This window comes from Rhinolophus sinicus, chromosome 1 (assembly GCF_057876585.1).
Source record: "Rhinolophus sinicus isolate RSI-liver-muscle chromosome 1, RSI-T2T, whole genome shotgun sequence".
Classification (NCBI taxonomy): Eukaryota; Metazoa; Chordata; class Mammalia; order Chiroptera; family Rhinolophidae; genus Rhinolophus; species Rhinolophus sinicus.
Genome location: NC_142501.1, coordinates 118,857,200 through 118,878,838, shown reverse-complemented (window position 1 = coordinate 118,878,838; position 21,639 = coordinate 118,857,200). Strand labels below are relative to the sequence as shown.

Sequence of the window (21,639 nt, the reverse complement as noted above, 5' to 3'; positions counted from 1 at the left end):
ATGTGAAATAGAGATGGTGAGAGTGGACATCCTTGCCTTGATTCTGATCTTAGGGGGAAAGCATTTAGTCCTTCACCATTAAATATAATCCCAGCTGAAGCTTTTTTTTTCTGTAGATGCCCTTTATCAGTTTCTGTAAATTCCCTTCTTTACTGAGTTTGGCAAGTGTTTTTGGTCATAGTTGAATATTGAACTAGGTTAAATGCTTTTTCTTCTTTTATGTATGAGATGGTTTGGTTTTTCTTTTTTATTCTATTATGGTGAGTTGTATCAATTGATTTTCAAATAAATCAACCTCCCATTCCTAAGATACAACCTTCTTGGACAGAGTGTATTACACTTTTTATATTCTGTTGAATTCAATTTGCTGATATTTTGTTGAGGACTTTTGTATCTATGTTTATGAAGGATACTGTATTTTTTTTTACTTTTAGTGTCTTTTTCTGGTTTTCATATCAGGTAACAGTGTTCTTATAAATTGAGTTGGGAGGTATCCCCCTGCTTCAATTTTATAGATGACTGTGTAGAATTGGTATTAATATTCCTTAAATGTTTGATAAAACTCTTCAGTGAAGTCATCTGTGCCTGGTGGTGTCTTTACAGGATGGCTTTTAATCACTAATTCAATTTTATTAGTAGCTGTAGGACTATTAAGGTTATTGATTTCTTCTTGAGTGATCTTTGGTAGTTTGTGTCTTTCAAGGAATATGTCCATTGAATCTAAGTTGCTGTACTCTTTGGCATAAAGTTATACTTTTAATGTCTGTAGGACTGTTAGTGCTGCATCCTCTCTCATTGGTCACATATTGGTCATTTGTATATTCTCTCTCTTGTACCTGATCAGTGTGGCAAGAAGTTTGTCAATTTTATTGATTTTTCAATTAACCAGATTTCAATTTTATTGATTCTTTTCTTTCTATTTTATAAATTTCTGCTCTTAGCCTATTTTTTTCATGGTATTATTCCTCGCTTAGATATCTACTTTGTCTGAGATGAATATAGCCACTCCAGCTTCATTTTAATTAGTTCTACTATGGTACATCTTTTCCCGTCTTTTTATTTTTAACTTAATTATTTATGTGAAATGGATTTCTTATAAATGATATATGATTGTTTCCTGTTTTTTTAAAACTCCAATCTGACATTGTTCTCTGTCTTTTAATTGGTGTGTTTAGATTATTTACATGTAATGTCAGTATTCATGTGGTTGGGTCTAAATCTGCCATCTTGCGGTTTGTTTGTTATTTGCCTGCTCTTTGTTCCCCTTCCTTCTTTTTCTGCCATCTTTTGGATTGAGTAATTTTATAATTACATGTTATCACTTTTTTTTGGTTTTGTTTGTTTTTACTAGTTGCTTTAGGTGAACAGTATACATGCTTTTCTTATCACAGTTTACTTTCAAGTGATTTATACCACTTCTGTCCTTCTCTGCTCTTTCTGGCTTTTGTTCTATAGCTGTCATGCATTTATTTCTATGTATGTCTTAAATTTTATGTATGTTATAAATATTGTTATATTTACTTTAAATAGTCAATTATCTATTTAAGAGGTCTAGAAAAATAAGAAAAGTCTTTTGTATATATTTGTATATTCACTATTTCCAGTGCTCTTCATTACTTTGTGTCAATCCATTTTTCAATCTGATTTTATTTTTTCTTCTGGCTGAAGGACTTCCTTTAGCATACTTTGTACTGCAGGTTGCTGACATGAATCCTTCCAGGCTTTGTCTTGGCTTCCAGGTATGTCTGGAAAAGTTCTTTTACCTTCATTTTTTTTGTAAGGTTTGCTGATTATAGAATTCTTAATTGAGAGTTCCCTTAAATCCTCTTCCATATTTTAATTATATTGTTTCACTCTCTTCTGATTTACATTGTTTTTCACAAGTCTGCTGTAATTCTTATCTTTGTTTCTATGTACATGATGCGTCTTTTTAAAAACCTGTTTAAAAATTTTCCCTGTATCACTGGTTTAAAGAAATTTTTTTTTTATTATGTGCCTCAGTGTAGTTTTCTTCATGTTCTTTTTGTGCTTTGGGTTTTGAGCTTCTTGGATCTGTGGGTTTGTAGTTTTCATTAAATTTGGAAAATTTACCACCATAATTTTTTTGCAGAAAAGTTTTTCATCTCTCTTTCTTGCTAGGACCATCATTTCACATATATTAGGCCACTTGAGGCTGTCTTACAGCTGAATGATTCCCTGTAAAATTTTGATTCAGTCTTTTTTCCTTCATGTTACATTTTTAATAGTTTCTATTGCTATGTCTTCAAGTTTACTAATTTATTATCTTAGCTCTATATCATGATAAATTTAATGTCTTTTTAGTCTAATAAATGACATTTAAAAAATTAAACTGACACATTTAGTCTTTATGATGGGATAGTAATTATCCATTTACTATGCTTTTTATGGTATGTTTTATGTTGATGACTTAAAATACAATTGTGATTCTCATTGATTTAATTAAATAAGATATTTGTATCTGGCCCTTCCCTTTCCATTTTCTCTTTAGTTGAGTTTTGTGAGAAAACAATTTTTTTGTTAGTTTGCCTAATGAATCTTGGAACACATAGTACTCTAATTGTTGTCCTGTTTTTAGTATGATCAAATGACTTAAAACCATGTTTTGGTGGTAGATAAAAGACTTCCCTGTACAGGAGAGAATAGCTACAGTGCCATGTCTCTCTTAAAGAGCTACAAATTAAGAGAGATTTGGGTAGGCTGCTGAATGTATATTTATTCTTTTTGAGCTTAACACTGTCATGCAGAGGGTTTCTGGGTATCTCTCACCATGTGGGATAAGCAGTCTTCACTCCATCTAGAACATGTCACATCCACACAAAACTTTGAGCTAGAGTATGGATCTCTCAAGACACTCGGTGTACTAGGATGAGTCTGTGCCCATGGAAGTGAGCCACATCTGTTAACGTTGGAAGCTTATATGCAAGTAAAACGATATTTAATCTTTCCTATGATGGCGCTTTGTTTTGCTTCTCTTTTCATATTTAACTAAGTCTTTCAAGATTTTCTGCTTTTCTTAGCTGGGACAATGGGAACCAAGGGAAAATATTTTTGATTCATCTTGGCAGCAACATGAATGGAGAGAAATCCAAACTATAGATAAATTTCAGGGACTTTTAAAGTAATAAAGGAGTTACTTGTTTGATTATCTTCCCACCTATAACAAATATCTCCTTTCAGAGATAAGTTTGGAGGATCTGCATTTTGCTGGATGGGGATGGGGGAGTGATTTTCCTGACAAGATTCTTTCCTATCCTTTCCCTTCCCCACCTCCCTCACCAACATGTACTTTTTCTCCTTGTTACAGACCTTTGCTCTCAAATAGCTGGCAAGGAATGACTAAGATACCAATTAAGAGAACATTTAAGGGTTCTTTCACCCAAAAGTATATTTGAATTTTAAATGATAACCCTTAAAAACTAAAGGCTATTCTGTGATTAAAGGAATTAATACTTAATGATGGAGTTTCAGGTAGAAGGAGATCTATTGGAAACTAGGATCTTGATCAACTGTACCTCTGTGCCTATAGTCTTTTATGCCAATATACATCTCTCTTAATTTAGCCCAATCTGGGTTTTTAGTGTACTGTTCAGAATTAAAATTTAAGATGACTATTTTGGAGAAATTTTATCTATATTTCCCAAGGTAAATCTATCAACTTAGACTCTGAAAAAAATATAAACTATATACTTACGGTAAACAGCTATAAAAAATATATTTATTTGCCAATGAGTTAAAGCTAAGGTGAATGACCATAGCATATGAATGTGAGTTGTGTGCTGTCATGATTTGTTTGTAATACTAGACTTATGATATGTGCAAATTACACATTCCTAAATCAACATAATAATTCTTTGCGAATTGTATGTTCCTAGAATTTTCAAAACAGTTATGATATTTACTTATTTCCCCTTCACCTTATTTCAGGAAAGATTTAGAGGGCTAAAATGAGTAGACTTAAAAATCAGTAGATTTAGAGCACTCATATATTTGGTTAGCAATATGGGAGATCTTTATTTTCTAACTTCATTAACATTTGACTTTTAGGTATTCAGAGGAGGACTATCTTCAGATTATCACAAATATACGGAGCTGTCCATGGAAACGACAAGTAGAAGAATATGAGAATTTTAGGTAAAAATTTTCTTCATAAATAATATAATATAAAAAATGTTTTGTAGGGAAAATAAGCAACATGTTTTAAAAAGAAAAGCACAAGGGGCCAAGTGACAATCAGGTGATTTCATTCTAAGACCCTTTCAGGAGGCACCTGGCACTCCATCCCCATCTCTGATACAGAAATTTGTAATTATGTTACTGGAATTAATTACAAAAACCCCCAAGTTCAAAAAGAAAGTTGTTGTCATACTTTTTATTATGTTTTAGAGGGTATTGCTTCTTTGTACCGTTTGTATTTGAGGTTTATTTATTTTATAAATAAAATGTAATGGCATTCAGGAATGTTTGGAAAACACAGAAGGGAAAAATCATCCACAATTCCATCACTTTAGAGCAAAAACTGTGTTCTTTGCTGCCTATTCTCTTACAGCTTTTCTCATTGCCTTTCTAATACCGACAACATTCAGGAGTGGCATTGCTCCAGGCCATAACCCTGGGAGGAGCCATCAACCTAACAAGACCAGGTGATCCATTGATCATTATAAAGCTATTCTGTGCTTGGATAACTTGGAATCCACCCAGACAGAATAAATTGTGTTAAGACAATAGGCTTCGTGGGGACATGGATACTTACCTGGCACCACTTCCCCAATAGCTGCTCTTCTGTGCCGCCAGGACAGTAGTCTCTGTGCTGCCTGGTCTACATTGCTCTGCTTCTTTTTTTGGCTCATATTCTGATTCTTTGCTGTGTATCAGTAGAGCTTTTGTCCTGTGCCAAGTAATTTTATTATATTACAATCCAGGATTTATGTTTTCATCTTTACTGGTTCGTATTTTCAAAGTTTGTGTTAAGTATTAAGTCTCTAAAAAAAAAACCTTCTATGAAAGAGACTTTGCTTTCCCTTAAGATTCTCTAAGAACTATCTGCTGCTCGGCTTTCTTTACTCTGGGTAGGCAGCTGTTCTTGTTTCCATGATACCATGGTTCTGCCTGCCCCACTTTCAGTCCGTATATGCTGGAGTCATTGGACCAACTGCCTTTGAGTTGCTGCCAATGAGCGAGGGGTCCTGGTCTATTCCCATTGGGTGAAAGAGTAAATTCCTGCTTGGGTGAAAGCTGAAAGTGACTATCTTCTCCATTGGGTAGATACTTGGCTGTTGTGCTTCTTGTGGGATACCACTGAGCACCTATCCTGTCACTTCAAGGTGAGGGATGGGAAAGGGGATTCCTCTTTATTCATTTACAGGATATTTTATGTTACACATTCTGCTATAGACTGAATGTGTCCCCTCAAAAGTCATAAGTTGAAAACCTAATCCCCAATGTGATGGTATTTGGAGGTGTGACCTTTGGGAGGTGATTAGTTCACAAGGGTATAGCCATCATGAGTGGGATTAATGACATAAAAGAGATCACGGACTCCTTTCTCATGCCTTCCACCATGAGAGGGCATGGCAAGAAGACACCATCTTCTCACTAGACCCCGAATCTACCAGCACCTTTATGTTGGATTTCCCAGCCTTCAGAACTGTGAAGATAAATATCTGTTGTTCATACACCAGCCAGTCATAGTGTCAGACCACGTCAAACAGACCACGTCATAGTCAGACCACATCAAACAGACTAAGACACAGTCCTATTTGAGACTATATTGGAGAGATAAGTGACAGGGAGACCAGATAGAAAGTGACACAGGCACCTGTAACTTAAACGGTCAATGATCAATGAATGACTGAAGAGTCTGGTTCGGAGAGACCTTGCTACATGTGCAGGCAAAACAGGAAGAGGGAAATGTTGGAATAACGAGCTATTGAGGATCAATCCAAGATAATTAGCTGGAAAGACTAGATGAAGAGTGACACCAGTAATCACAATAGTGACAAAGGAGCTTCTACTTCTGGCTCTGAAGTTGATTCAGATCAAGTCTCTGAGAATAATACAAACAAAACAAAGTATACTCAGCATCTGTTGGAGAGCATTGGTGAGTTACCAAGGCAGGGAGAACTTACAGGACTAAGAACCAGAAGAAAGGGAACCTGAGGGAAAGAGCCCACCATTTGGGGCTGCCTTTTCCCACAGGGAACTGGCCAAACTGCAAAAGCAAAAGCGTGGCTGAGAGGCCGAGAGACTGAGCAGAGCTGCCAGCCATCCCTAGAAAAGCCTAGTTCTCTCCGAGACTGAAGCCCAAACTTGAATCATTTCCATCCTCAATCAGTTTTAAGTCTGCCCTTAGCCTAGATGCCTGATAGAAAGCAAACTTCATCCTCTCTGGGAGAAGGTAACCTCATTGAAAGCCTTAAATTATCTCTGCAAGTTTTCACACACAATGGCTCAATTTAAAAAATAATTCTCTATAAAGGCTTTTTCTTTCTTTCCTATTTTCTTTCTTTCTTTAGAAAAAAATGGGAGTCCCTTGAAATCTAAAGCTGCATGAGTGTCACTGTGGCAAACTATAATGGGTAGAAGCTATATACATGGATGGTCTGCAGACAGAATGGACGTTTTCCCTTTTGTACCATCACGGTATAAAAAATGGCTCTGTAACCATGATGACAACCCAATGGCCTATCTGTCCCTTCAGGGCCAATTTAAGTAAACATCTGGGACTCTCATTATTGCTTATTGTCATCCAAGAGAACAGTCATGATGATATTTATTTACTTGAATATTTATTTTATTGTAATGTTCTTTTTATGGGCATATTAATAAACTAAATTAGATAAACCCTCAACAAAAGTATGTGCTATTATATCATAATAAACCGCCCACATTCCTAAATTTTTACTAATATAGCTGGCCGAATCTGGGGAGTTTCTGGCTTATTTATAAAGTGGACATTACAGAAATGTCCCCTATTATTATAGATATCAGGTCGCTAAACTGTTTTTTTAATTTATGCACAGCATTTTATACCGAGTTGAAGAAAAGTGAAATGTGAGCTTAAAAAGGTGGTAATATTCTTTTAGCAGGAATTTGAAAAGTTGCTTTAAATTCTGAAGGATATGAGCAAGTGAATAGTTTGTAAATCCCACTGCAACCTGATTGCTGCAATTTGCAGCCGCCAATACCTAGAGGCTATTTGAAAATGATGGGACTTCTGTGGTCACATGATCTCAAAATAAGAGACCTTTTTAGAATTAATTTTCTTAATAGGCCACTTGCTAGAAGAGGGGATACATTTTCTTTATCAACAAATACTTGTTTAGGGTTTATGATGTCAAAGCACAGGAGACCTCTTCAGCCTGGTATAGGATGGGGCACAAAGTAGGTCCTCAGTAAACAGATATTAAATCAAGGGATGCATGAAAGTAAACAAGAAAAATACCAGGTTTTCTTGCTGACCTCAAAGAAATTGTAGTCAGTTCGGAGAGACAAAACATCAGAGTGTGAATATTTATGATATAGTGTCAAAATGAGTGATGTATACAAATACTGTAATATATCAATGCATGATAACCATGGGATGTAATTTCTTGAACCATTTTGTGGAGAGAGGCAGGACCGAGCTGTGACTCTGAGGATGGGTATAAAGGGTGGGAGAGCCCAATACAGGGGCCGTGAGACCAGGACTAAACATGAGGAAGTTTCAGGAGCAGTGAACTTGGTCTAGAGGGTGCTTGGGGTAAAGGGCATACTTATAGGTCAAAGGGGTGCCCCTGATGCACAGGGCTCTGATTATCAGATAAAGTCCACAAGCTTTCTGTAGATACCTAGATCCCAATAGAGACACTTATATCAAGGGAATCACATGATGAATTTATTATTTTAGAGAAATAATGTTATGCAACATCTTAAGCAGATTGGAGTCTTAGAAGGGCATGAATAGACTGAAGGAAGAACAGTGGGGCTGGTTGTAGAAAGGTGACTGCAGAATGATGAAGATTTACAACAACAATGATGGCTATCAACGTATCAAAGAAGGGACAGTTACTTGACTATGAGCTTCTTGGAGGCATGGTGTATTTTATTTATCTTTGTCTCTCCAGCAGCCATCTCATAGATGGTACCCAATAAATAGCTGGAGTACTCGTACCCATGACTGAAGAAATGGCAGGGCTTTGCTTATGATTGCTAGTTTTCTAATTGAAAGAGAAGAAAAAGAAAGCGTAGATGACAAATGAGAAATGTTGGGTCTGGTTGATTGGGATAATAATGGTGCCACTGATACGTAGGAAGATTTCAAAGAGAAATTGCTTTTGAGAAGAGAAGCTCATTCTAGACAGGCTGTGTTTAAGCTGCCTTTGGGACAACCAGGTGCAGAAGATGTTTCCTTTTCTAGGATAAATATGAATGTTAGAGAAAATGGCCTTTTCTGAAAAAGAAAGGCAACTACTGTTTAAAGTTATTTTATGTCAGAAATAAGGCCTTTTAAAAGCCTATCTTCTCAGCAATCTTATTTTCCCTCCCACTTAACAGTGTTTGTCCTCTTTTTATAGATTATTAAGCTTTTATTCATTCAATACTTAATTATGAGTCTGAGAACTGTAGCTGGGATTCGTGTCCATAACTTCTCACAGCCTTTCCCTGGAAACAGCTGAAGCCCATGTCAGTGGTTTCATGAAGCCTTTGAACTTATATGTGAAATTGTATATGTTTCTTGGAAAAAGATTCCCGACTGTCATCAAGTTCTCAAGGAGTTCAGGACCCCTTGAATTGAACATAAGTATTTCTAAGAACTCTTTCAAACCTGAGGCTCTATCTACTTTGGGATTTTATTGCTTGTTTCACCTTCCCTGTAAACATGCTTATCATCAACTTAGGTGTGGCCCTCCCTCAGATTTATCTCTCCCTGTCATCCCGACATTCTAAGTTTCTGTTATGCATTGGCGTTTTTGTGAGAACACAGTTGAATCTAGTTAATGAGGGATTGAAGTGAAAGTTGAAGATGTCCTCCCCCTCCCCCCCAGTTTTTCCCATTGGCATCTAATTTCAATTGCAGATAGATATATCAAGTTAAGAATGTCTAGCCATCTGCCTTCTGCTTTTAAAATCACTAATTGATCCTATTACAGTTTTTCCCCCAAACATAAGCTGATACACATATAATAATTTATGAAAAATCGACCTGGATTTCAGTGTAAGAAGTTTTTTTATGGTGTAGTTATATATTTAACTTTATAAGAAACTGGCAAATTATTTTCCAAAAGAGCTGCGCCATTTTACACTCCCAGAAACAATGTATTAGAATTCCTGTTGCCCCTCATCCTTACCAACACTTGGTATTGTCAGACCTTTTAATTTTAGCCTGACTGTTATCTCATGGTATTTTCAGTTTGTATATCCTGGATAACTAATAACATTTAGCATCTTCACATCTGTTTATGGGCCATTCATATTTCCTTTTTTGTGATGTTTCTGTTCAAGTAGTTTACCCATATTTTATTGAATTATCTGAGTTTTTATTGTTGGTTTATAGTTCTTTTTTATTTTTTTATATTTTGACCCCCTTCAGTTAACTAAATTATTGCTCTTCACATTCTCTCCCTTCGTTTTAAGAAAATGATGGATAAGCATTTGCTTGAACTTACATATTTGAGAGTAACATTGATATGCTTAAATGTAAATTAAGCACAGTATGAAATGCCCCTGACTCCTCTTTCCTTACTTTCTCTACTTCACCTTGAAAGTTTCTTGTGATGCTCTGGAAACTTCTGGTAAGCAGGTTTTATCCCAGCAGAAAATCTTTGAGCTTCAATAATTAGTATTAGATTCCCTAGGTAACTTACATGGTAATTACTTCATTAGCTTTTGTGAATTGTTTTCTAGCTTAAAAGAAACGTATTTGTATGTGTAATCAATTATGAAAAACTAATAGGTACACAAACAACAGTGCTTAATTTTCATTTTACTTTCCTTTTCCCCCCCAGAAATATTTATACTATTGTTTTTCAATGGCTTTTGGACCTTCCAATACCATTTGATTTCTTTAGATGCCCCCATGTTTCATACATATGAGTTGAATCCAAAATGACTGAATATTATCAATCACTGAAAACTTAGTGGCAGAAAGCAATGCTATTATGTACATGCACATGTTTATTTTAAGACTCGTGCATGAAATATCTTTCAAATTACTTGTAGGACAGGTGTCCTGATTACTTTGTTACAGATAACTATTACATGGCAGCAATTTTATTAAATCTAAAATTATCCCCTCAGGTTTTTTTATTAGATTAAAATTTCTTAAGAGTTATTCCTTTGCTTTTTTTGTGTTGGATATATAAGAAAAGATTCCAATGCTGTATTAGTAGATTCACTGATATTTCTAAAAAAGCAGCCAATGTGCTGCTTTCCCTTTTATTTACACTCCTTAGAAAAAATATCAGTGTTAAAGTATACTTACAGACTGCATTACATGTTAATTTTTTATTACATGACTTTAACATGATTAAAACAGTGCCATTTCATGATTTCGCTTTGTGAAAGCATATACATCCTAAAGATAAATAGATCAATAAGTTACTGTTTTTCAAGAAATCATAAAACTAAGCAACCAAACTTTTTTAACCAATGTTTTCAGCTATTTTCTGAACTCTCTCTCCAACCGTAATAGTTATGATTTGATTTGGGTTAGCATTTTGTGATATTACACTTTTATTTTTTGATTCAGTCAACACTTACTGAACACTATTATGTCCCAGGCATTTTATTTTGTAGCACAGATTTCTTGGAGAGAAACAAAAATCATCTCTATTAGTGGGCTGTTTTGTTTTTTTACAAGACCATGTTTATTTTTCTGATCCTCTGTTCCCCTCCTCCTCATACCCTTTAAATGTTTGCTATTTATGATTCTTACAGGGTGACTCTGATGATGGCTCAAAGCGATACATATATTTTTTTTTAATTTAAGAAGATGTGGGCACTTTATGATAGGTGCTTTGGGTCAGTTGTCAGATTGAAAAAGCTTCTTTTCCTTGTTTCCTCTGCATCAAGATCATTTTTCACTGTTAATATCCTGTCATATCATCTTATTTGTCATGCCATACACCGTGCCTGTGCATTTAGAGAAGCAACAAAACCCACACAATGTCATGACGACCGCCATATTTAATAATAGAAACTGGCTCTTCTACATTTTGGGACTGTTTCCTCTTTAAGTCTTCAGAATATAAAGTTTGTTGTGAAAAATGCATCAAAACTACATGGGATTCATTGATCTTCTAAATTCTATTTCAAGACTTACCTCCCAGGTTATACTCAATAGTAACTATATTACCATGTGCTCCCATATCAGATAAGCCTCCTTCTAGATTGCCCTGCCTTTCAAACCCTCTCTTCCTTATTGCTTTGCTTGCTATAATGCAACGTATGTTCCATTGTTTAAACACTGATACAATATCTCAGCATATAGACCTTTCTTCAGTGTTTCAACATTGCTCTTTCACTCTGAGTTTACATCTCAGTTGCTTCCCTGTCCTTTGCTTTGATAATCATATTCTTTTATATTTTACTTTACCTTGGTTAAATTATTACAGTCAAGTACATGAGCTGATCTTTTAGAAAGAGTTGCCTCTCTTCCACCCACACCTTTAACTATAACATTTCACCTATGGTCAGCAGTGACCCCACATTGCTAAAGCCAAAGCCACCTTCCATTCCCATTTGCTCCACCTCTCACCTCTTACCAGTATTGTGAAATTATAGATCATTCCTCATTCCTTGAAAGATTCTCATACTTGGTTTCTGTGTCACTCCATCTGTCCCTTTAGCTCCTTCCTCTTCATCCCCGTATCAGTCCATCCTCAAGTCTGGTTTGTTTTTTGGAGTCTCTCTCTCAAGCCTAGGAATCTCTGCTGGCACGGTCTCTGTAGCGTCGCACTGACTATGGTGGCTGGATTTGCTTCATCATGACCTCTTCTTTGGACCTGCACCCTGGCCGTCCTGCACCATGCTGGTTTCATTCTCATCCATTCTCTGTGCAAGAGCTGGGTGGATTTTTTCTTTTTTTTCTTTTTGTAAACAGACATTGCACTGCAGTCTGTGGTCACAACCGCTTTCACCTCTGCAGACCTTGCCCCCCAAAATTTGGAATCTATTTTTTAAAAATTGTTTTCAAAACCAGAACTAAACTCCCCCAAGATCCTGTGTTTCTGTCCAATACCTACTTGTCCAGCCTCACTGCTCACCACACTTCTTCTGACCGTTTGCTCTACCTGAGTTGGTCTTCCCCTTCATCTAACGTACTGTACTTGCTTCCACCACAGAGCCTTGACGACACGGTCCCTTCCACCTCCCCCAACCCCCCTAGTTAACGTGTCCTAAACTTTCAGTTCCCAAATCAGTCATCCCTTCTTCAGGGAGGCCTTCCCTGAACAACTTGATCCAGTCGTTGCTGCCATCCTGTAATGAGGTTCCCCCTCATAATAGTGACCACAAGTATGAATTTCCAATTTGTGTGTATGATGGATTTATAGACCTGGATAATCTGTGATCCATGTATTTTACAGAGTGCAAAATAAGGATGGGAAAACATTTTCATCAAGAGGAGCCAAGAATCTTTCTAGATGGTTCTAAAAATGGGTCAAGGCTCAGTATAGGAATAAGGGGTTGGAAAGCATAGTCAGGTTTCTGGGCTCAGGAGCATAGGCTCAGCTTCAGGTTGGCTCCATGCATCTTATTATTGACCTTTCTTGTTTGTTTTCCATAGTCTTTGATTTTATTTTAACTTTGGTCTCCTGCGTGGGTGGCTGAGTTCCCACTAGAACATCTTAAAGGCACCATTTTTACCTTTCACAGGAGGCATTTGGGCAGTTGGTTATTTGTAGTCTCATCATTATCATGAGGCTAAGCCACTTCTCCCAGCCAGTCTCTTTATCAGTAAAATGGAGATGCTACCTTGCTCGATAAACTGTTGCTATTATTATGTTCAGTTTAATATCCTTTCCCTAACTTACAATTAATATTTTACTAGAAATAGTTTAAACTCTTGGCATCTGTAATAAATAGAGCAAGTCCCAAGTAGCAGTAAAGCTATAATCAGTTCAGTTCTAGTCCTCTGCCTGAGGAGACATAGAAACATTTCTAAGGCTCAGTTTGGCTTTTGTGGTGCATTTCATGTGGATTATCCCATGCGTTTGATGAAGACCAGCTCTTCCTGTTCAGTTTGCTCTATTTGAATTTTCTTTAATCTTTTCTTGATGGGAAATAGGTCACAGAGAACCAAAAATAATGAAGCTTCAACTTTCTAGGTTACAATCTTCTTGTGGATTATTTGCAGCAAAGAAAGATTTACCTTTAATCTGGAGAGTCTATGGTCTATCCCACCTTTCAAGATGGCTGGGCAAGTCGGGTTTCGCAACAGGCTCTGAGGTCCAATGAGGAATGACTACGGGTTGCCTGAAAATTAATCAGTCTGATTACAGACAGAGCAGAGTTACACATCCTGCCTTTTCTCCAGATTATTTAGCCCTCAGTTGGGACTAAGGGTGGGCAGCTCAGAGTAGGACTGGATCATTCTTATCTGTGGGGTGAAGCCTGAGGGCAGAGATGAAAAGTCAAGATGTGGAGGGAAGCCAGAGGCCAAAGGCAGGAAAATAATTGCACAGTTCCTAGAAGCCAGGCAGAAATAGAAGCTGAGTTTGGGGCTAAAGCCAAAAAGCAGAAGAAGATGAATGCCACAGTGAGCTGGGAGAGCTCTGCTGGAAAAATGCCTGAGTTGTGGGCTGGCCTGCAGTAGCTTTCTAGGTAGCTTTCTAAGTAGGGCCCACTTGTGCACGTGAACCAGGCTCATTAAATGACCCTGAGTAGAACTGGCCTCCTACCTGTCTTTCCATCTGTGCAGGACAGAGACCCACCGTTGGCCCGGAAGAAGCCCTTTCATACATGTGCATTGCTTTTCACTGAAAAATATAATTAGGTTTTGGTTGGGTAAGTTAAAGATCATGAAATATTGAGACCTTTTATAAAAGAAAGTGGTATAAATACAGAATATACTGGAAACATTTTCCTAAGGAAATGCTTCACAGAGTAGCATGTTGGTACAATTACACATAAGATTGACTCGACATTATAATGATAAAACTGTTTTCATAGAGTTCAGAGTATTGCTTCAGGATCTTAAATATGTTGCTCGACAATGTATGAAAAAAAAAAAAAGTTTCTTACTCCTTCCTTTTCCTCCCCTTCAAAATATCTAAAGAGGAGTATAAAATCTGTCAGTAAAGGTTTGGTATAAATGACTTCTTTATATTCTCTTCACACATTGAACAATAACTGCAGTGACCTGGATTTTTTTTTTTTTTTTTTTTTTTTTGTCTGCAAGATATAGTCAGAAATCCAGGCATTCATCTTAACAGTTGATTTTGTATTTTTAGAACATGTGTTTCCCACACTTATGTAATTCACAATTGACTTTAACTTAACAATTTAAAAAAAGCCAGGGCCCAATCATGCGACTAGAGCCCACAGAGGGACCTTGAGAGGTCAGTCCCTTCATAGCTTTGTGCTTATTCAGAATGCCATCTAAAGCCAGCCAGACGGTTGAATAGCTCTCCTGTTTTCAAAGACTTCACAACCCTGCTTTTTCACAATCTAACTTCTAGATTAGTTCTACTAGTTCTACTGCTGCAATGTGATCCCATTTTCCCTTTATGAGTCTCAGTACGAATTAAAACAATAACAAGCCACTGCTTCATTATGAAAAGACCATTTCCTTCTGTGTCATGGAAGGCACTGCCCTCTCCCAGTGGCCTGAATCTGAAACCTGTGTGTTACCCTTGACATCTTCTCCTTCAGTGCTCATTTCTAGTCAATCACCAAACTGTAGCAGTTCCACATTCTAAACATCTTTCAAATCTATCTACTTTGCTCTATCCTCAGACACTGTTCTGGTCTAGGTTACTGTGGTGGTTAATTTTATGTGTCCACTTGACTAGGCTAGAGTACCCAGTTATTTCATCAAATGCTGACTGCTGTGAAAGTATTGTTGTAGGTGTGGTTAACATCTACAATTAATTGACTTTAAGTAAAAGAGATTACTCCTGATATTGTGGGAAAGGCTCATCCAATCAGCTGATATCCTTAAGAGCAAAAACTGAAGTTTCCCAGAAAAGAAATTCTGTTTCAAGACTGCAGCATCAACTTCTGCCTGAGTTGCCAACTTACTTGCCTTCCCTATAGATGTTAGACTTGCCAGCCCCCACAATTGTGTGGGCCAATTTCTTAAAATAAATCTCTTTAGATAGATAGATAGATAGATAGATAGATAGATAGATAGATAGATAGATAGATAGATATAGAGAGAGACAGAGATAGGTAGACTGTTGGTTCTTTTTCTCTGGAAAGCCCTAACTGATACAACAGTGCTAATTATCTCTTAAATGTTATCTAGTTACCTCTTAACTAGCGTTCTGGTTACCTATTGCTGAATAATCAACTGCCCCAAAACTTGATGGCTTAAAGCAGGGGTGTCCAAACTGCGGCCCACGGGCCAACCGCAGCCCGCAATCCATTTTAATTGGCCCTCAGCAAATTCCAAAAATATATTTAATTTACTTAAATAAACCAGGTGAGGCAATACATACTTCACCTCGAGTGAGTGGCCCGGCTGTTTGTGTATTTTACCGCATATGGCCCTTGGTGAAAAACGTTGAAAAAAGTTTGGACACCCCTGGCTTAAAGCAATGATTTCATATTTTTCCACGGTTTCATGCATTGACTGCACTTAGCTGGGGAGCTTTTAACCGAGGGCTTTCATTCAGTTGCAGTCCAGAGGTGACTGGAGCTGGAATCATCTGAAAGCTCACTTGGGCTGGACATCTAAGATGGCTCACTCACATAGCTGGCGATTGACATGGACTTTGGTTGGAATTCAGCTTGGACTGCCATCTCGAGCACCTTCAAAGGAGGCCTGTGCATGGGACATGAGCATCACGCAATATGTTGGCTGGATTCTCTGAGGCAGTGTCCAAAGAGTGAACATTCCAAGAGACCCAGGCAGAAGCCACAAGACTTTTTATGACCTAGCTTTGGTCATAAAAGTCCCAGAACACCACTTCAGCAGCATTCTCTTGGTCAAAGGGGTCACAGAAGCCATCCCAGATTCAAGGGGAGGAGTTTAGATTTCACTTCCTAATGTGAGGAGCAACATGTCTATATAGGGAGAGCAGGAATGGATGGCGGCCATCTTCAGACACTATCTTCAAAACTGGGTCACTATCTTCAAAACTTATCCTTCTAACTGATCACACCATCTGTATTTGGACCCCCCCCCCATCTGTCCTCCTTACTGAAACCAGGGTGCATATCCTAAAATGCATATCTTGTTGTGTCACTGTCATTGACTAAGACCTTCAATGATTTGCCGTTTCCCATAGAAGAAAGCCAAATTGTTGACCTTGTCTTGCTTATAAGCCTTCTCATGATACGTTTCTGCAGCATTCCCCACCTAGTACTCTATTTCCCAAGCCAGACAGAATTGCTTTCAGTATTTTGCATGTTCCATGCTTTCTCTCCTCCTGGCTCCTGGCTTTCACACTCTCTGTTCACTGTTTCTCAGAGTCTTCACTCCTCCACCTCTTTCTCTCGCCTTGCCTGGCTGACTTCTACTCATCTTTTGGTTTTCAGATTAAGCTTTGCTTCTTATAGGGAGCTGAGCCCTGACACCCCAAGTTTGGATTGGATAACTTCCATGTGCTCTTGCCTGCAGGGTGGGCCCGGGGCCTTGGGTTTGCATGAATGTGGAATCGGACTCAGTTCAACTGGCTATTACTTTGCTTTATTATTGAACCAGCAAAACAGAAACACAAGATTAACGAGTCAAGGAAGTGGATTGTTCCACTCAGAGCAGCACCTAAAGGTCTGTAGCTTAAGCAGCCGTGGGCAGTGAGTAAGGTGCCCAAACTCCAAACTGTGTGCTCGCCACCTTATATTGGCCGGCATGTCAGTCAAAGGTCTGTTCTAATGTCACAGAAGGAGGTTCCCATTGGGCTACGGTGTCACCTTTGCAGGTTTTTTTCCTTTATAAAACCTGGTGTACAGCAGGCCTGGCATGGCCTAGCCCGACTCCTCACTCTCTGCCCCCTCCATTGCAGTATAGGACTGATGGCAAGATGTTGTCATCATTTGCTGTTGTCTCTCTCCCGCTAGATGAGAAGCCCTCCATGGGCATTCACTCTGTTTTTTCTGTAATATCCCTAGTACTGAGAACAGTAGTAAGAGCTTGATTTGCTGAATGAATAAATGTACAAATGAATGAATGAATGAATGAATGAAATCTTCAGTTTACCCTAAACTCTATTCCATGTTATTACACTTGATTTCTGACTCTGCCCTTTTGTTGCTGTTCATATCTGTTCTCTTTTGTGTCAAACCCTATCTTTTTCTCAGATGCTCTGTCTTGGTTCCTGGCTTCGAGCAGTCTGTTGCGTAGGCAGGAATTTTCAGCCTTGGCCTTGACTCCATGAACCCCAGTTCCCAACCCTCAGCCCTTTAATCTGTACCCAGCTGAGTATTCCCTGGCTTCCCTGAGGGGAAGGGGATTTGAATACTGTTTTCACTCGTTTATGCATATAGTCATGAAAACTCAACATAGTTAGAAAATATTTTATCATAATTTACAAACCCTCTTAAGATGTAGATATTTTCCCATGAAGGTCAGGGAGTGTATTTACATGTCTTGTGACCGTGGCTATGTGGGCTGTGTTGGTGACTTTATCCCCTCTGTGTGTCTCTTTTATGGTGTATTTAAAGCAACATATAGAGGGAATATAGGGCAGTTGTTAAGAGCACATAGACATTAGGACTTGGGTTCAAATCTCAGTCATGTCATTCATTAGCTGTGTGACCTCAAGCAACTACTTTAGCCTCTCTGTGTCTCAACTGCCGCAACTGGAAATGATAATAAAAATAGTGATAATAGTAGTGTTTCCCTCATAGGGCTGTGATGAAGATTAAATAGGTTACTATGTGAAGTGCTTAGAAGAATGTCTGGGACATAGTAAGAACCATGGATGCATTTACTATTATTATGTTCACATGAATGTACTTGAGCTTAAAATTCACATATTTTGCTTTTTATATTCCTATCTGGCTGGGCCTTTGTTTCGTGGCTCTGTTTCTGGCCCCTTTCTATCAAATGTTCCATCTGTATAAAGCTGTTCCATCTGTATAAAGTTTCTGTGTGATCATGTGAGCGTTTCCATTTCCCTCTGGGTATTTAAATCGTGGGTCTCTACATCCTGGTATTTTGTGTGTGCCTATCTTTTACCTCCTGTCTTCGTCTCCTCTGCTTTTCTCAGGGTTTTCTTCCTCTGGGTTTCACGTTTATGTGTCTATCTCTTTTCTTTTTCTTCTTTGTCTCATGCTATGTCCATCTGGGTTGTTGCTTTTTTTCTTGGTTTTTCTACAGTTTCAGTTTACTCTCTTTAGCTTTCGCCTGTCCACTTCTCTTCTGTAGTTACCCATAACATAAAAACTGAAAATTAAAAAAAATATTTTCTGAATTCATTAAATAGTTTTCTATTCTTCTTTGAAAATTGAGAAGCTTATGCATACAATATTTTCTGTTTTCCTTTGCTTATACGACCTCCCGTTGATTTTCTTCTGGTTCTGTGACTCTTTATACAAAAAAAGATTCCCCTGTTTTGCTGACCTTTCCTTTTCGAATGTAGTTAACAAACTGTTAACCACCTTCATTGCTTTGCTCTGAGGCCTCCTTCCATTTTCTAGTTCTCCTCTGAATTGCGCTGCCCTGTGTGCAAGCTGAGAGCGGGGACAGTGTCTGTTATTCCTTAACGTAGTCCCAGGGTCTAGCTCAGTGCTTGGATCACAGTATGCTCTTAATGAATATTGGTGAAATGAATGAATTCCACTGGGGAATGTTGAGGGTTTGGGGGAGATGGAGAAGGGCATCGTGTCATAGAGCTGTTGTCTTATCTCCTGGCAGCCTTTGTTTATCCCTTATTCTTGTTCTTCCACCTCCTACTAGATAGATCTCAAATGCCCCCACCCCCACCCATGCCCTTTCCACCCAAAATCACTTGCTTGGGTGTGGGCCCTTTTAATGTTTAACTAGGTGAACTCTAACAATAGACACCCCATCACCCCTAGTCAGCCTTTACTCTTTGGTTTCCTACCATCCATCCTCCATTACCCAAGTGATTGTTCCCAAACACGGGTTTATTTGTTCATGGACCAGATATTTATCCTGGGCCGTGTATATGCTGGGCACTGTATAACCCCTTCACATAATCTCCCCCTTACCCCCAGGGGAGTTGAAGTGCCCTCTCCCTGTGCTTTCATCATAACCTCTTCATCTCTTAAAACATAGTATTTTGAAATTATATTGAAATACCTTTACGCTTTCTGTCTGTCTCTCTTAATGTAGGTAAGCTCCTGGAGGACAGGGCCCATCCATACTTGATTCATATTCGTATTTAATGATTTGTGGGTTATAATCCTCATGACCTTGAACCACGGCCATCACTTCATTGGGGCTCAAAAAATATGTCCTGAATTGTTGTCTGCACTGGTCCTACTTCTGTATCTTGAAGTTACACAAGTTAAATCTAATTTTCCCTAAGTCTGTCCAGTATTTGAAGACAGCTGTTGAATCTCCCTGAATCTGTTCTCCGGTCTGGACATGATTAGTTGTTTATCTGTCATGGATTTCAATTCCTCGACCAGTGTAGCTGTTTCCTCCTGACAGGCTCTGGTGTCTCAATATACATTGGAAGCAGAGTTTCCACAACAGATCCAAGCACTCTGAGTAGAACGCATCTCTCCTTCTAGCCACTTTTCCCTTAATTATATTCTTCAAATCACATTCGAATTTTAGTAAGCCGGTGCACACTGCTGAGTTGTAGCAAATCTTGTTCACGTCTTACATGGCGTCTGACCAAGGATGACGTATTCGCGACCTCTAATACCAAATGTTTCTTTCTCTCTGACTTTCCTCGTGCCCTCACACCCAGGCCCTCCCAGAGTCTAGTGCAGTCACCAGCGCATGACAGCTGTACATGGAGGCTGAGCTGTGGGTCTTCTACATGGTGAGATATCAGCATCTACATGGTGCAAAAGGCCCTTTGAGCCTATAGCACTCTCTTTTTAAAAAAGTATGCTTCTAATTATGAACTTGTGGATTCTAGAAAAATCTATAGGGTGGCAAGATACGATTGTTCAAACAAGAACATTTTACTCATTTTATCTCCCCCCAATTCCTTTGTAGGGAGCATTACACACCCTGGTGCTTTGTAGGCATCGACTGAGAGTGCACATGAGAATAAGGGTTTGAATGCTAAGTTGAGTCTTGGCTTTACCACTTACCATCTTACCATTTGTAGGGGAGGAACACTAATTTTCTCCCTACCCTTCTGAGTTCTTGGCTGAGACCCCTGTAATAAAAGACAGATTGACAAGAGAAAAATAAACAGTAGTTTATTGACATGTAGACCTCAGATACACTTGGGAGACACCCAGGGAAAGGTGAGTGGCTTAGACTTCAGACGTAAATATCATCTTAACAGGGAAAGGAGAGGGGGAGACACAGGTCTCTTAGGGAAGAGGAAATGATTTTCAGTAAAGATGAGGGCGCGTAGTAGAATAGGTGGGAGGTATGAGAGTGTGTGACAGTCTGTCTGGGTGTGGTGTCTGCTTCTAGTTTCCTCTCCTGTGATAAGAGTTCATCTATCCTGGTTGATGAAACTGTCCAGCAGGGGATTTATGACAATTGAACTCCTTTGGAGGATCTGTCTTTAGGCAGATAAGATGAGTTCAGAGAAAGCCTCTTCCTGCATTTGCTGTTTTTCAAGTACCTACAGCTCAAAATAATGAATATATCAAAGCAGCATATTTGGGGGATGGCATATTCTGCTACCCTTCAAATTCCTCCTTATATACCTTTTGTATTTTCTTCCTTAATAGATCATAAACACCACAAAGATGGAGACTGCTTATTTTTTCACCAGTGTGTACACAGCACATCTCAGTTTTCAACACCTACCTACATGATAAATAAATATGAATGAATGAATGAATGAATAAATATGTGACATGTGATCTACTAACCTTTTATAAGCCTGAATTGTTCTCAACTGTAAAATGAGTGTCAGTTGTACCTATTTTGTAGGATCATTGTGGGGCTTAAATGAGATAATACATGTAAAATATTTAACACACAGGGAGAACATACTACATATTTGACATTCTTATTATTGATAAATCAATGAATTAAATAATGCAAGGTAGGGACAGAAGAAAGGCAAAAACGGGGGCATCAACAGGAGAGAGGCAGTTGGTGTCTTGCTTGGCCTAAGCTTTGTGGTTTTGATGAAGAAAAAGAAATGTGACTATTTTAGAAATGGTTAGGATGGCAAATAAGTGCCTTGAATTTCTGAAGGTGCTTATATTTTAAAAGCTCTTTCTCCTAGGACCTTTATTAGAATCTTAGAGAATGGGTCCTTCTAACAGATAGCTCTTTATTAATACTTAGAAAGTGTCTATAACCTCTGCCTCACCCTAACTGTGCCACGTCTCATGAAAGAGTCTTAGAGAGTGTGATAAACA

General features: G+C 38.3%; 1 protein-coding gene across 1 annotated transcript in view; it reads left to right on the top strand.

Moving 5' to 3' along the window:
* The window catches only part of ST8SIA6 (ST8 alpha-N-acetyl-neuraminide alpha-2,8-sialyltransferase 6), a 123,913-nt gene that overhangs the window by 76,396 nt on the left and 25,878 nt on the right, over nt 1-21,639 (top strand). Inside the window, exon 4 of the mRNA XM_019752064.3 lies at nt 4,066-4,152. Coding sequence (XP_019607623.2) covers nt 4,066-4,152 — 87 coding nt within the window. The remainder of the gene's footprint in view (nt 1-4,065; nt 4,153-21,639) is intronic.